The sequence below is a fragment of the Callospermophilus lateralis genome, chromosome 7 (assembly GCF_048772815.1).
Source record: "Callospermophilus lateralis isolate mCalLat2 chromosome 7, mCalLat2.hap1, whole genome shotgun sequence".
NCBI lineage: Eukaryota > Metazoa > Chordata > Mammalia > Rodentia > Sciuridae > Callospermophilus > Callospermophilus lateralis.
In genome coordinates, this window is record NC_135311.1 from 94,310,798 (window position 1) to 94,326,396 (window position 15,599).

At 31.3% G+C, this 15,599-nt stretch overlaps 1 protein-coding gene across 5 annotated transcripts in view; it reads left to right on the forward strand.

The window, feature by feature from the left end:
• Positions 1-15,599, forward strand: part of Dock7 (dedicator of cytokinesis 7) — a 210,206-nt gene that overhangs the window by 42,004 nt on the left and 152,603 nt on the right. For all 5 annotated transcript variants that reach the window (XM_076860266.1, XM_076860262.1, XM_076860263.1 and 2 more), the window contains exons 10-14: positions 1,921-2,001; positions 2,677-2,842; positions 7,141-7,283; positions 11,108-11,201; positions 12,235-12,397. In XM_076860266.1, coding sequence (XP_076716381.1) covers positions 1,921-2,001; positions 2,677-2,842; positions 7,141-7,283; positions 11,108-11,201; positions 12,235-12,397 — 647 coding nt within the window. The remainder of the gene's footprint in view (positions 1-1,920; positions 2,002-2,676; positions 2,843-7,140; positions 7,284-11,107; positions 11,202-12,234; positions 12,398-15,599) is intronic.

A 15,599-nucleotide genomic window follows, 5' to 3' on the forward strand; every position in this document is an offset into this window, starting at 1 on the left:
TGGCCTGGTTTTAAGTCTGATTTAAGTCTTTGATCCATTTGACTTAATTTTTTGTTATTGCTTTTATACTACTTGATAGAAACTCCTTAAGTAGAAGAGAATTTGTTTTATCTATATAGGTGTAAGTGAAAGGGTGGGGTTGTTAAGTCCCAGTGTGTTATTGAGAAAATATATTGTACAAATATATCAACTCATTTTCTACTATGAAAAACAGGTTTCCTTCAAAATGCCCATAACTGTGTCAGGGTAAATTCCCACACTGTTTCTTTTATGAGGCCATATAGTAGCTGGCAACTGACAAAACTTACTGAATTCATTACACTTTATTTTCTATTACACTAAGTTTTCAAAAGCACATTCACTCCCCATTCATATAGAGTGTGACATGTATATATCCATTTTATTGAGGTATTTTTCTCTAACTTGCCTTATATGACAAAGTCATTGTGGATTTTCTTTTTTTGTTGTTAGTTTTATATTGGTACATAATAACAGTGGGATTCATTGTGATGTATTTGTACATGCACATAGCATAATTTGGCATTTTGACTTAATTTTGGTGTAAGGTAATCATGGTGTAAGGTAAGGGTTGTTTTATTCTTTGCATTTGGATATCCAGCTTTCCACAATATTTGTTGAAAAAAATTATCTTTTTTTCTTTTGAGTAGTCTTGGCACTGTTATCTAAAATCATTTGACCATATATATGAAGTTTGTATCTGAACTTTATTTTATTTCATTGTCTGTATGTCTTTATTCTAGTACCGTACTGTTTTGATTACTCTAGTTTTGCAATAAATTTTCACATCTGGAAATGTGAGACCTTTAACTTTTTTTTTTTTTTAATTTTTCACCTGAGGATTTTTTTTTTTTTTAATGATTCGGATCCTTTTGAGATTCTTTCTGAATATTAAGATGGGTTTTTCTATTTCTGCAAAAAAACTCATTGGAATTTTGATAGAGATTTAATTAATAATAGATTACTTTGGGTATTATTGGCATCCTAATGTTATTAAGTCTTTCAGTGCATGGACATGGGATGTCTTTCCATTTATTTTTGTCTACTTTCATTTAACTATGTAAATTTTTTACTTTCTTTTTTATGTTTACTCCTAAATATTTTATTCTTTTTAATGTTGTTATAAATGTAATTGTTTTCTTAATTTTCTTTTGCAATTCCTCATTGTTAATGTGTCATTTTGGTAACCTGCAATTTGTTGAATTTACTTATTAGTTTTGATAATTGTTTTTTTTTTTTTTTTTTTTTTTTGTGGGAGGTGGAATCTGTGAGAGTTTGGTACATAAAAGATCATGTCAGGGCTGGGGCTGTGGCTTAGCGGTAGCATACTTGCCTGGCATGTGTGAGGCACTGGGTTTGATTCTTGGCACTGTGTAAAAGTAAATAAATACAATAAAGGCCCATCTACAACTAAAAATATATTAAAAAAAGCTCATGTCATCTGCAAAGATCATTTTAATTTTTACTTTCCAGTTCAGATACCTTTTATTCATTTTCTTAACTAATTGCTCTGGCTTTGACTTTCAGCATTATGTTGAGTAGAACAGGCAAGCCATGGACATATTTGTTTTGTTCTTGGGTTTAGAGGAAAAACTTTCAGTCTTTCACCATTGGTTACAATGTTAGTTGTGAGTTTTTCATATACTGCCTTTATTATGTTGATGTTCTTTCCTTGTATTCCTAGTTTGTTGAATGTTTCTATCAGGAAAGGATGTTAATTTTTATGTACTTTTCTGTATCTGCATTTTATCTGCTTTTTCTATATTAATTGAAATGATCATATATATTTTCTGCCTTCATTTTGTTAATGAATTGATTTTTTTTGTATATTGAACCATCCTTGCATTTTTTAGACTTTTTTTTTTTAAAGCTTAATTAATCTTTACATTTTCCCTTTTACAGCTAGAAAAAGTCCTACAGCAAGGAGACATTGGAGAGTGTGCAGAACCATATATGATTTTCAAAGAAGCAGATGCCACCAAGGTAGAATGACATTTCCCCCTCACATTATTACTGTTGTAATTTGGGACAGTAAATACAAAGTATATTAAAGAATTTCACTATTATGTCATTTTTGTTGTTGTTATCTACTTCCTTTTTTCCTTTTTTGGGGATCACGGTGACTGGGAATTTAATCCAGGGGTGCTTACCCACTGAGCTATATTCCCTGCCCTTTTTATTTACTTTTTAAAATTTTGAGACAGGGCCTCGCTAAGTTGCTAAAGCTGGTCTCAAACTTGCCGTTTCCTGCCTCATCCTTTCAAGTTGCTGGGATTTCAGGTGTGTGCCACTACTCCCAGTTCTTCCTTTTTATATCCCTTTATTTCTCTTTCCATCTCTTTCCAGCCGTAATTTCTAAGGTAAGATACTGTCTATCCTATATCCTATATGAAAAGAGTATGTTAGGTTTTCAGTCAGACCATTGGTTAGCTCTTTCAGGCCACCTTAATATTTGTTTCAGGGGATATCTTTGTAGAATGAATTGAGATTGTTGAGTGGTTAAGATAATGCATTGTTACTTGATCTCTGAAAAGTATAAATTGCCTTTCTTATCTTTGTTGAAAATTTAAAACTCTTAACCTACCCCTTTTTATAGTATTAAATAACATCTAATTGATTTCTTTAAAGCTTAATAATGTTTGAAGTTCTTTTTTGCAGAATAAGGAAAAATTGGAGAAGCTGAAAAGTCAGGCTGATCAGTTTTGCCAAAGACTTGGGAAATATCGCATGCCTTTTGCTTGGACTGCCATCCATTTGATGAATATTGTTAGCAGTGCTGGGAGTTTAGAAAGAGATTCTACAGAAGTAGAAATCAGTACTGGAGGTAAGCATGTTTTATATAAAATATTTCTAAATGTATAATTATTTTTTCTTATATGGTCTTATTTATATACTGCACAGTGTGGCATAGAAATAATTTTTTTCTTCTTTTTCATTTAACACTTTTATTGAAGTATAATTTGAATATCATACAATTCACCTATTTAAAGAGTATAATACAATGGTTTTTGTTATATTCACAGTGTTCTGCAACCATCACCACAATCTAATTTTGAAACACTTCTGTACCCATTAGCAGGTACTCCTCATTCTCCTCTAATTCCCAAACCCAGCTCTAAATAACCACTAATACACTTTCTGTCTTTATGGATTTTCCTATGCCAGGCATTTCATACACAAGCAGTTTTACAATATGAGTTCTTTTGTGCCTAGCTTCTTTTACTTACCATGTTTTCATAAGGTTCATCCCATTTGTAGCATGTATCACTGCCTTTTTTTTATTGCCATGATAATTCATTGTATTAATGTACTATATTTGGTTTATCTGTTTATAATTTGATGGCCATATGGGTTGTTTCCACTTTTTGATTATTTTGAATAAATGCTGTAATAACCATTCATATAAAAGCTTTTGTGTGGACATATATTTTTATTTCTCTTAAATATATAGCTAGTTGTATGATAATTCTGTTTAACCTTTTGGGGATTTACCATATTATTTTCCAATGTGACTGCACTTTCAAACATCTTGCTAGCAATTTATGAAAGTTCCAATTTTTTAAAAATCTTTGCCAGTACTTAGTTATCTGTTCTTTGATTATAACCAACCAGCCTAGCTCAGGTGAAGTGTTATCTCATCATGGTTTAGATTTGCCTTTCCCTGATAATTAATGATACTAAGCATCATTTTGTGTGTATTGGCTTTTTGTGTGTCTTCTTTGAAGAATATAGATTATTATCCTTTGTCCATTTTTAATGGCTTTGTTGTCTTTTTGTTATTTAATCGATGCCTTATTTTTAAATGTGATTTTTATCTTCTTGTCTTTGAGTTATTAGAGTTCTTTACATGTACTGGATACAAATCCCATATCTAATATATGATTTGAAAATATTTTCTCTTATTTTGGATTCTCTTTTCTTGGTGGTATTGTTTACAGTACAGAAGTTTTGAATTTTGGTGAAGTCCAATTTTTCTATTTATTTTTGTCACTGTGATTTTGGTGTTATATCTAAGAAACTGACACCTAACCCAAGATTAAGACAATTTACTGTTAGGTTTTATTATAACACTTTTGTAGTTTTAGCTCTTACATTTAGGGTTATGATCAGTTTTAAGTTAAAATTTATATACAATACAAGATCAGGGTCCAACTTTATTATTTTTTTATTTGTCCATACACCATTTGTTGAAAAGGCTATTAAAATAACCCATTGAATAGTCTTAGCATGCTTGTCAAAAATCTATTGATTATAGATTGTAGGTTTATTTCTGGGCTCTTAATTCCGTTCCACTGATCTAGAGGTCTAACCTTATTCCAATACTATACTGTATTACTTTAGCTTTTAGCAAATTATGAAATTGAGAAAACTGGGCCTCTAACTTTGTTAGCTTTTCTCAAGATTATTTTGGCTATTTTGGATTCCTTGTATTTTTTTATGAAATTTTGGATTAGTTGTCAATTTCTGTAGAAAGACTGCTAGAATTTTGATAGGGCTTGCATTGACTCTATAGATCAATTTATAAATTATTGTCATCTTAATGATATTAAGTCTTTGACTCCAAGAACATGGGATGTTTTCCCCCATTTATTTAAATCTGTTAGTTTTTTTTTAGCAATGTTGTGTAGTTTTCAGTATTATCTTTTGCCCTTATTACATTTATACCCAAGTATTTTATTGTATTTTGATACTATTTTAAATGGAATTAACATCTTGATTTAGATTTCAGAATGACCATTTTTATTGTATAAAAACATACTTGAATTTTGCACATTGATCTTGAAACATTTTTTAAATTTGTTAATTCTGTTATTGTTTGTTTTCTCTAGATTCCTTGGGATTTTCTATATATAAAATTAAGTCATTTGAAAATAAAAATAGGTTTACTTTTCTAATCTGTATGCATTTAAAAATTTTTCTTTTCTAATTGTCTTAACTAGAACCTCCAAACAAAGATAAAGAGAAGTGGCAAGAGTGGATATCCTTGTTTCACTCCTGATCTTAGGATGTATTCATTCTGTCTTTTACCATCAAGTACTATGTTTGCTATAGGATTTTCTTTTCTCTCTTTCTCTCCCTCTCCCTCTCCCTCTTCTTTCTCTTCTCCCTCCTTTGGTGATGGGTATTGAGCCCAGGATAAGCATATGCTCTATCACTTAGCTAAATCCCAGACTGTAGTGGGATTTTGGCAGATGTGCTTTAGTTGGTTGAGGAAGTTCCCTTTTATTCCTAATTTTTTTTTAGTGCTTTTATCATGAAAGATGATTGAATTTTCTCTAATGTTTCTTTCTGCCTCTTGAAATGATTTTTATGTTTTGTCCTATTGCATTGATTGATTATTTTTTGGATGTTAAATTAACGTTAAATTCCTGGGAAAGTTCTGTTTGGTCATGGCATATAATCTTTTCCATGTGTTTGCTAGTTATTGTGTTCAGGTATTTTGCATCTTTATTCATATGGTTTACTTTGTAGATGTGTAGTTTTTCTTTCTTGTGATACCTCTGTCTGGTTTTGGTGTCAGGGTAATACTGGCCTGATAGAATGGGGTATGAAGTGTTCCTTCTGTGTTTTGGAAGAGTTCTTGGATGATTGTTATTAGTTCTTTCAAAGATTGGAAGAATTCCAGTAAAGCTTTCTTGACCTGGTCTTTTCTTGTGGTAAGTTCTTCTATACTAATTAGACCTCTTCACTTGTTTTAGTTTTCTCTTTTATCTTGAGTCAGATTTATTAGTACCTTGTATCTTTCTGGAAATTTGTACATTTCATGTAAATTTGAATTATTATCTAAGTATTGGCCTATACTTGTTTATAATATTGATATATATATATTTCTTTTAACCTGTAGATTCAGTAGTAATACTGCTCTTCAATTTATGACATTAGTATAGTAAGCTTTTCCATTTTTCTTCATTAATTTAGCTGAAGGTTTGTGAATATTTTCTTTTTGAAGAAATAATTTTTGGTTTTATTGATTTTTCTCTGTTGTTTTCTCTGGTTTCTATTTCATCAGTTTCTACTCCGATATTGTCTTTTCTGTATCCAGCTCTCTTTGGTCTTAGTTTCTCTTTGCTGGTTCCTTGAAGTATGAGATTATGTTACTGATTTGAAATGTTTCTTTTTAATGTAGGCATTTTTTAGTTATACATTTTCCTCTGAGCACTGCTTTCAGTATTCCACGTGTTTCATTTTTATTTTCATACATCTTAGTTTATAATTTCCTGTGTATAATCCCTTCTTTTCCCATTGGCTATTCCCAAGTGCTATTTCACTTCCAATTGTGAATTCCTCACATTTTCTTACTATTGATTTATAATTTAATTCCACTGTTTTTAAAAATATTTTTTTAGTTGCAGATGAACATAATACCTATATTTTCTTTCTTTATTTTTATGTTGTGCTGAGGATTGAATTTAAGAGCCTCACATATGCTAGGCAAGTGCTCTGTTACTGAGCTGTAACCTCAGCCCCAAACTCCACTGTTTTTGGAGGACATATTTTTCATGATTTTGATTCTTTTGGATTTATTGTATCTTATCTATGTCTTATTATATGGACTGTCTTGGAGAATGTTTTATAAGTGCTTAAAGAATATGTAATTCTCTCTTGCTTAGTAAAGTCTAAAATAAATGTCTATTTTATTTGGTCTAGTTTGTTTATAGTTTTGTTCATATATTCTGTTTCATCATTAATCTTTAGTTTGGTTGTTCTATTTGTTTTAAATAGTAGAATTATCTTATATACACGGGATCTTTTGCACCACAAGGAAAAAGAATTACCTTGTGAAGTTTTTATCTTTCAGTTCTGTTTCAAATTCAAATGCTAAGACTGTATTACCATTATAGGTGACTAAAATTTCCATTTTGGCAAATATGTCATATAAATGAGTAGCTAGCTCCTCCATAGCTGCTTTTTGTAGTATATCTTTGATCATACACATAGCTCCTTGTGTGTTATAGTCTTTTAAAAAGAGAGCCAAAAGATTCAAGAGATTTCTTCCTAATCTCTCTAATATGCTACAGTTTTTAATTTTAGTGTATTAGTGGATTCTTCCCTAGGTTTGAAAGCTGCTTTAAATTTAAAATTTTATGAAAATGATTGTCTTATTTTATTTCCCCTTGGTAGAACGAAAAGGGTCCTGGTCAGAAAGGAGGAATTCTAGTATTGTTGGCAGACGATCACTTGAAAGGACAACGAGTGGAGATGATTCTTGCAATTTGACCAGCTTTCGACCTGCTACTCTTACAGTGACCAATTTTTTTAAGCAGGTATTGTTCTGTCATGTAGGAGTTCTGGGAAGATGTTTGTATATAAATTTCTTTTAGTTTTAGTTCAGGAAAGTAATAATTGTACCATACATGTACATTCTGTGATTCTTAGAATCATGTGTGATTCTAAGAACTTTTTAAATTTTTTAAAAAATACATGACAGCAGTGGAATGCATTACAATCCTTATTACACATAAAGCACAATTTTTTAGTATTAGAACTTTTATTTATTTATTTATTTTTAATGGTGGTAGTGTGGATTTAACCCAGGGCCTTGAACATGTTAGGCAAGTGCCCTACTTCTGAGCCATATTCCCAGCCTAACTTTAAAGAAAGAATAAAAATTTAAAAAATAATAAAGAGTAAAAGCTATAAGAATAAGAAACAATTTATATTCTATTGTTTTATTATTATAGTTATATAAAATTGACTTTAACATTATTAATGAATCAAAATTAATCTTTCATATCTATTTCTCATTTGTAATGTATAACTTATCTTAAGCATTGATGATTTATGAATTTCCTTAGAGTGAATATGTACTTTTCTTTGTCTTCCCCACCCCAATTTTTCTGACCTAGACTACCATAATCTACAGTATGTGGAATAAAACATTTAGGCCTGTATAGTTCATTTCTGTGCTAAATTGTAGTCAGTGTTTTAAGAGATGGATTTATATATCCAAGAGTGTTTTTTCTTTAAGGACATTTTCTTTGAAAGCTGTTCCTTCCACTTCAAATCAAATCAGTATTTTTCACAAGCCAATCATGACCCATTAGTGGTATTGGAAACCAGTTTAGAAGTTAATACCCAGCAGAAAAGATAATAGTGTGTTGTGCTTCCTGTGGTTAAATATTGTTTAGGGAGCCATTTTCTGTACATGAGTATATTGGGTTTTGATGTAAAATGGATTTTTATATTGCAATCAAGATCAACAAATTTTGAAAGTTTTTGTCCTAAGTGAGAAGATGAATAGATTCATCTATGAATAAAGAGGAAACTTAGATTGAAGGAAAATGCTAAGAATTATCTCAGACTTCTTCATTTTGAGGTGTTATTTTAAGGAATTCTCTAATTATAATTTGAGAGGACAAGGTCAGAATGTGCATTGAATTGACAGTAATCTACTTGAAGCTCCCTTCTCTGAAACAGGTCAGTGGTATTCATAGGTGACTCCTGTGAGATGTTCTAATGGATAAAAAGCAGATGATAAAGTGGTAAGGGTCTTTTTATTATGGACAGTTATAAAAGAAAGCATCCAGAGAAGGCTATAACTGAGTGTTACCTGAATGAAGTGATAGGACAAATGCAGGTGGAAACCAGGGCAGTAGATTAATCTGAAACAATAACAAAATCTTGGAGATTTGATGCTTCTTTCTGTTTCTATTTCGGCTGCTGTGTCACTTCTGCTACTGTTTACATAGCTTTCTTTTTATTTCATCAACCTTCTATATCCTTGAACTAGTGCAGTAAACCAAAATCAATAAGCCATCTACCCCTCTCCTGTTTAGCCAACAGTTATATTTGGAGCATTCATCATGTAACAGACACTATTTTTAAAAATTAAATTTGATTTATTTTAAAATTTGTATATAAAAACAAAAATTATACATATTAATGGGGATAATATGGTATTTCATTATATGTATACAGTGTAATATCTTTAAATGAGGTTTAAAGATTTCTCTCCTCAAACATTTATCTTTTCTTTATTGTGAAAACTTACAATATATACTTCTTTTTGAAATTGGATGTTCATTATTGTTATCTATAATCACCCCACTGAGCAATATAGCACACTGGTAGACACTGTTTTAAATACTGGTAACTGGAAATTAGCACTAAGTACTTCTGAAAACTTAAATGGTTACTAGAAGTGTAGAGCAATAGAAAGGAAAGCATTTGCAATTTGTTTTCTGAAATTCTGTACTAAATTTATTTAGCCATGAGCATGTGCTATTTGTAAGTATTTTTAAATAGCTAGAAAATTATACATTACACAAATGCAAATTAAGTAAAAAGCAGAGATACAGTTTTAGCAAAGTAGAATTCAAGACACAAATTTCCCTTAAATGAGACACAGAAAGCAGTTTTTCCCCTATTTTATGAGATATTACTATCTACAGTTGGGATGATTTAGTTATCAAGAGTGTTTATATATAAAATGTTTCAAGCCAAAAATTATTAGAAGTATATTTAGATTTGAAAACAAAGTCAAACTCACCCATTTGTTTTAGAGACATTATTCTATACATTGACAGCTTCATGAGTTATTTGTAGTCTCAGGAGTACACAACAGTAAACAAGCAATGATGAGGGGGCAAGTGTCAGCTAGACTACTCCAGCAAACTAGTGTTTGAAGGTTGGCTGGTATCAGCTGATCTAGCCTGGCTTCTGCTGGTTATACTGAAATGACTCAGCTTTGTTCCATGGCTCTGAATGTCTGCTCTTATCTTCTAGCAGGTTAGCTTGGTCAGGTTCTCATTGCAGTGCCAGAAATTCAAGAGAGAGAGAGGGCAAGCTAAATTGTGCAAATGCTTTCTAGTTTCTTTTGCACATATTTACTTACTGGCCAAAGGAAGGCACATGGCCAAATCTAGAGGAGGGAGTTATGCCACAACCAGCTAAAGGCACAGAAATAGGACATAAATGGTAGAGGCCAGTAATATAATTTTATAGGTTAAGTAAATGGAAGTAATTTAGTCTAGAGATAATCTGAATGTATTATGAATAAGGACTATTTAATCATCTATATTAATTCTGTAGTCAAAAGGAGAGGATTTATTTTTTCAGTAACTATTTTTTAGTAAATGAACCTTTATCTTAGGTAACTGAAAAAACTTTATATATAGTCAAATTCTCCAACCATAACCCAAATAAGAGTAAAAACTGTTTAAAGGTACCAACAAAAAAATCTATAACCACTTAGAAATTAAAAATAATTTCCCCAAATAATGAGATAAAAGAAGATCTATTCTGTTCCCAGTTAGACTATAATAATGAACAAATGGAAAATGTCTCTAGGGAAGCTCACAGTAACAAAGTAGTCTTACATAAAATATAGGACAATATGCAAATAAGCATATATACAAATAAGAAAATGAAATGTCAAAAAAGCAGGTGGTTTGGATTAAATACTGACTCTTAGTAAAGGAAAAAAATCAACCTCGAACTATTTTAATTATAAGAAAAAAAGAAAATATTAACATTAAATTGAAAATTTCATATTATTTAGATTTTTGCCCACTTTTTGTTTCAGATTGAGATCATTTTGGAAGATTTATTTTTTCTCATAGTCTTAGTATCAGGATAGTTATGCTTTTCCTTAACAGCAGTTTTATTGTTGTTTTTCTTTTATAAAAAGGTTTAACCAATCTGTAGATTTTGCACTTGAGAAATTAGGTAATATAAAGTTGAAAAGACAAATATGAACTCAAGTATAACAAATTTATAAGACTTGCAGATTTTTGCATTTTACATTACATTGCTTATTGATTCTGTTTTATATCTATATTCCTTCTTTTCTTTTCACCTACCTCTAACTTGTATTTGTTTTCTATATTTTATAGTGTTCTCTAGTACTTTATAGGTGTAGATAATGGACTATAAGTAAATAAGAAAGATAATGCTATCATAAATCTCAGTAAAATTTGAAAGACCAACAGAAAAGAGAATAAGTTGAGATATTTATATTTATTAATTGAATTTTTCATTCTGGCAGCATTATAGAAGAATTTCATGCTAATTAGCAAGCAGTATAAAATGTATTTCTGTCTACTATATTTGTTTTACCACGTACTTCTATCTCTATCATTTAAATCAGGAAGGAGACCGTTTAAGTGATGAAGATCTGTATAAATTCCTTGCTGATATGAGAAGGCCATCTTCTGTCTTACGACGACTGAGACCTATTACAGGTATTTTCAAATATTTGAGTATGTTTGGTTACGACAGTTGTCATCACTAATATATTAGTTACAGTTATGCATTCCTTATTTTCACTTATTTGGCCCATATATATTTCTTTGCTCAATAATTGTCAATCTTCTTCACCTTATCAACTATAATGTGTTCTAATGATTTATATGTAGGATTTAGCACCTTTGATAATTTGAGTTCTAAAATGAAAATGATGAGTAATATCTGGCTTAAAATTATTTTCTAGAGGGAAAAATGTGCACATGGAATGCTAAATATTCAGAACAAACCATTCCAGAGTAAAGCTGTTTTGAAATCTACTAAGCAAAAATAAATAATTTAGCCTTGAACTGTTGGCTTATCACTGTATGTTGTTTGTTTTTTTTTTTTAAATCTTATTGATTTCTTCCATTTATTATTCAGAAAGCATTTGTTAAGTTATATGCATGTATGCATGTATTAATAATTTCCAAGTTCGAGACTCAATAAAATAAAATGATTTAAAGTCTGAGATGACAGTAATTTGGCTCCTGTAGTATTCTTCCCAGACTTTCTGCAAAATAGGATCTCAATTCTTCCCAAATCATTTTTATCATTATGATGGCTTTCTATAACTGTGACAGAATATTTGAGAAAAATGAACTTAAAAAGGAGGAAAGATTTATTTTGCTTTTAGTTTCAGAGGTTTTGGTCCATGGTTGATTGGCTTTGTTGCTTTTGGACCTGTTGTGAGGCAGTGCATTATGGCGGGAAACATGTGGTAGAGCAAATCTGCTTACTTCATGGCAACTATAAAGCAAAACCAGAGAAAGTGGCTGGGTCTCAGTATCTTCTTAAGGGTCCCACCCACAGTGACCTAACTTCTTTCACTAAGCACCACCTCCTAAAGGTTCCACCAATCCCAATAATATCACATATTGGCCATCAACCCTTTAACACAAGAGCCTTTGGGGGACAGTTCAGATCTAAAATATGCCAGTCATTGAATTTTTATTTATTATGATTACATTGTTCTTACATTTTTATATGTAGCTCAGCTGAAGATAGACATTTCTCCTGCACCCGAAAATCCTCATTATTGCCTAACCCCAGAGCTGCTTCAAGTGAAGCTTTATCCCGACAGTAGAGTCAGACCTACCAGAGAAATTTTGGAGTTTCCTGCAAGGGATGTCTATGTTCCAAACACTACTTACAGGTAAGAGATTTTTGGAGACTGCTGAGATAAGGTATTATATATTCTAAAGTATTATATTGTATATACTAAAGTAAAGCTAGAAAGAAACTGTCCTAGAAACTTTATAGCTTTGTTACTTATTCCATCTCTCACTGCGATGGAATTTTTTTATATAATGGTTAATAGCTGTTGTGTATTAAGTTGTTATTGTGTACCAGGTAAATTACCTTACATGAATTATCTTATTTAATCCTCATACTTTGTGTATGAGGATTAAATAAGATAATTCATTTTAGAGGTGAATAAACCAAGGGATAGAGGGTTTAAAAATATTGCTGAGCACCATACTTTAGTACAGTGGTGGCTGGCATTTGATACCTGGGCTGTTAGGTAAAAACATTTGAACTCCTAACTCATATATTTTCTCAAATGTTTATTATTAGCAGAATCTAATATTATACATGAATCAAATTTACATACTTACATTATTTTCTACCAATTAGTCAAAAATATGGGTTAGGTGTATTCTACTTAGAGAATACTAGGCACAAAGTTGTTGGATATAACTTCTCAGGCAGAATGCTACACAATGTGAGGAGTGTCATTTCCTGATGAATGATGCTCTTTTTGTTTGTGAATTCTGAGATCATGACTCTGTTATTGAGATATCCAACAGGGCAGCTCAGATATGATATTCTGAAACAGAACTTTGAGTTTTCATGCTAGACTTCCCCATCCTAATATATTTTACTACCAGTTACCAAATTCCTGAAGAAAAAAATTTTGAAATCACAATTTCTCTCTTTTCCTTATCCCAGCATATATTCAGCCAAGTTATTATAGGCTTTACTTTCAAAATGCATCCTGAATCCAATACTTCTTATCACTTCCACCTTTTAAAAATTTTAGTCTAAGACACCAGTAGAACAGCACTATCAGGTAGAAATGCAATGGGAACTACATTTGTAATTTAAGATTTTATAGTTGCTACATTAAAAAAAAAGAATCAAGTGAAATTAATTTTAATTATGTTGTTTAACTTAGTGTATAAAAAATATTATTGCTTTCACTTCAACATGTAATAAATGTAAAAAGTTGGTATTTTACTTTTCTCTCCTAGTAAGATTTTTGAAATCCAGTGTATATTTTATTATTAAAGCACACTTCAGTTCAAATGACCCATATTTCAAATGTTTAGTAGCCACTTGGGACCGGAAGCTACCATATTGAATAGCTATTTTTTTTCTATCCCCAACTCAGTCACTTCTCAGTATTACAGCTGAAGAGATCTTTAAAAGTTATAAGTTTATTCATTTCTCTGTCTGAAACTCTCAAGTGACTTCCATTAAAAGCAAATAGGATTTTTTTAAAAAAATAATAGTCTATAAGACTTCTTGATCTGGCTCCTTTCTCTGATTTCACTCTGCTTTACTCCCTTCATTTTACCTCAGTGGCCTTTCTGTTCATCCTTGAACAAACAGTTCCATTCTGCCTAAGATTTTTCCATTTGCTTTTGCTCTGCCATTTTTGTTTTCTTCATATTTTCACATGACTTGTTTCCTTATCAGTCATGCATTTGCTTATATGTCACTTTCTAGAGAGGCTTTTCCTTATCATCCTAACTAAAAAGATCCAGTATTTTCCTCCTCTGGCTCTTTACCCTATTTATATTTTCATTTTCTGGGGTTGTAACATATAATTAAATGATCTTTTTTTGTTTGTTTGTTTTGTTTTTCTCACTTGAGTGTAATACTGAAAAGGGCAGGGTCTGTTTTGTCTCATTTACCACAATATTTCCAGAGTCTAGAATAGTTTTCTACCTCATAGAAAGTATACAATAAATGCTTATTCTATCAATTACAAAATTTTAGAAACTGTAGAGTGGTAGAAGAATGTGGTTTAAAAATTATACAGATGTAACTGTTTACTATTTGGATGACAACTTTATGGGTCATCTAGCACCCCTCCAGGGTAGTTTCTTGCTCAGGAGGTGATGAACCAGCTGAGAAAAAGAAAGTCTGAAATATTTAGTAAAGAAATAAGAGCCAGAGCCAGAAATTAGATTAAAAAAAGGGGAGCTCTTAATAGGTCCTCCAGTCTACATAGGAGCTGGAACGGCTAGGAAAATGGTTCCTGTCCTTCATTTAAGGGAGACTACATCAAAGGCAGGGATAAGGTTTCAGCAAGAGAATTCTTGATTCTTGGTTTGGCAGAGGACTTGCAGCAAACATGTTGACTGGCATCTTGGCAAGCCACCCATCTCCGGTCCTGTGCGGAACCTGTGGCAGAGCTATATAGAAAGTCACATGTACTAGGCAGTCTCAAACCAGCAGGGATGCAGGTTGCTGCTGGGAGTTCCCGGATACCAGACTTTCCTACCAATGGTTTCTGTATCGACTGGGTTCACGCACATTTCACAGGTTGCTTCCAGCAACTTAGGGATAATTACTTTATTGGCCACTGTTTTCATATTAATAAAATGTGAGATAATAATACCTGTTTTCTTTTGGATGAGTGCAAAGCAGAAAACTTTCCATGTAATTGATAATGTGAGTTAAATTCCTGGGGCTTGCAACCTAAACAAGAAGATATGATAAAGAAAGAAAAAATTGTGTGCATATGTGTATGTGTGTGTACTTATTTATGTAGCTATAAAAAGAAGCAAAGTAGGGGTTCCGGTTGTGACTCAGTGGTAGAGCGCATGTGTGAAGCACTGAGGTTGATCCTCAGCACCACATTAAAAAAATAAATAAATAAAAGTTATTGTTTCCATCTACAACTAAAACAAAGTTAAAAAAAAGAAACAAAATAGAACAAACAATTTGACAAGTTGTGTACATGCCTATTTACAAGGACATGGAATTCGAATAATTTTATAATTAGAAGAATTATATAATCTCTTAGAGGAGATGAAAAGTAAACACACCAAAAGATTTTAATGGTTTTATAAATTATAAGTTACTATGGTTTTGTTTTGAGTTTATACAGAATGTATAATTGTGTCTTAGTAGCTATTTAAGATAACTTGTTTATTTGGATTTGCTGTTGGTTTTTTTTGATAAATGCTTTCTCATTTGAAATAATATTGGTAAGACTAGTTGGTAATTTATAAACTAGAATTAGTTTCTATTCTTAGAGTAAACTTTTCTGGCAAAGGAATGAATCATAGCATATTAGTTGGGAATGATCTTGAGAGATTGTTGACTATATCTTAGGACATTTA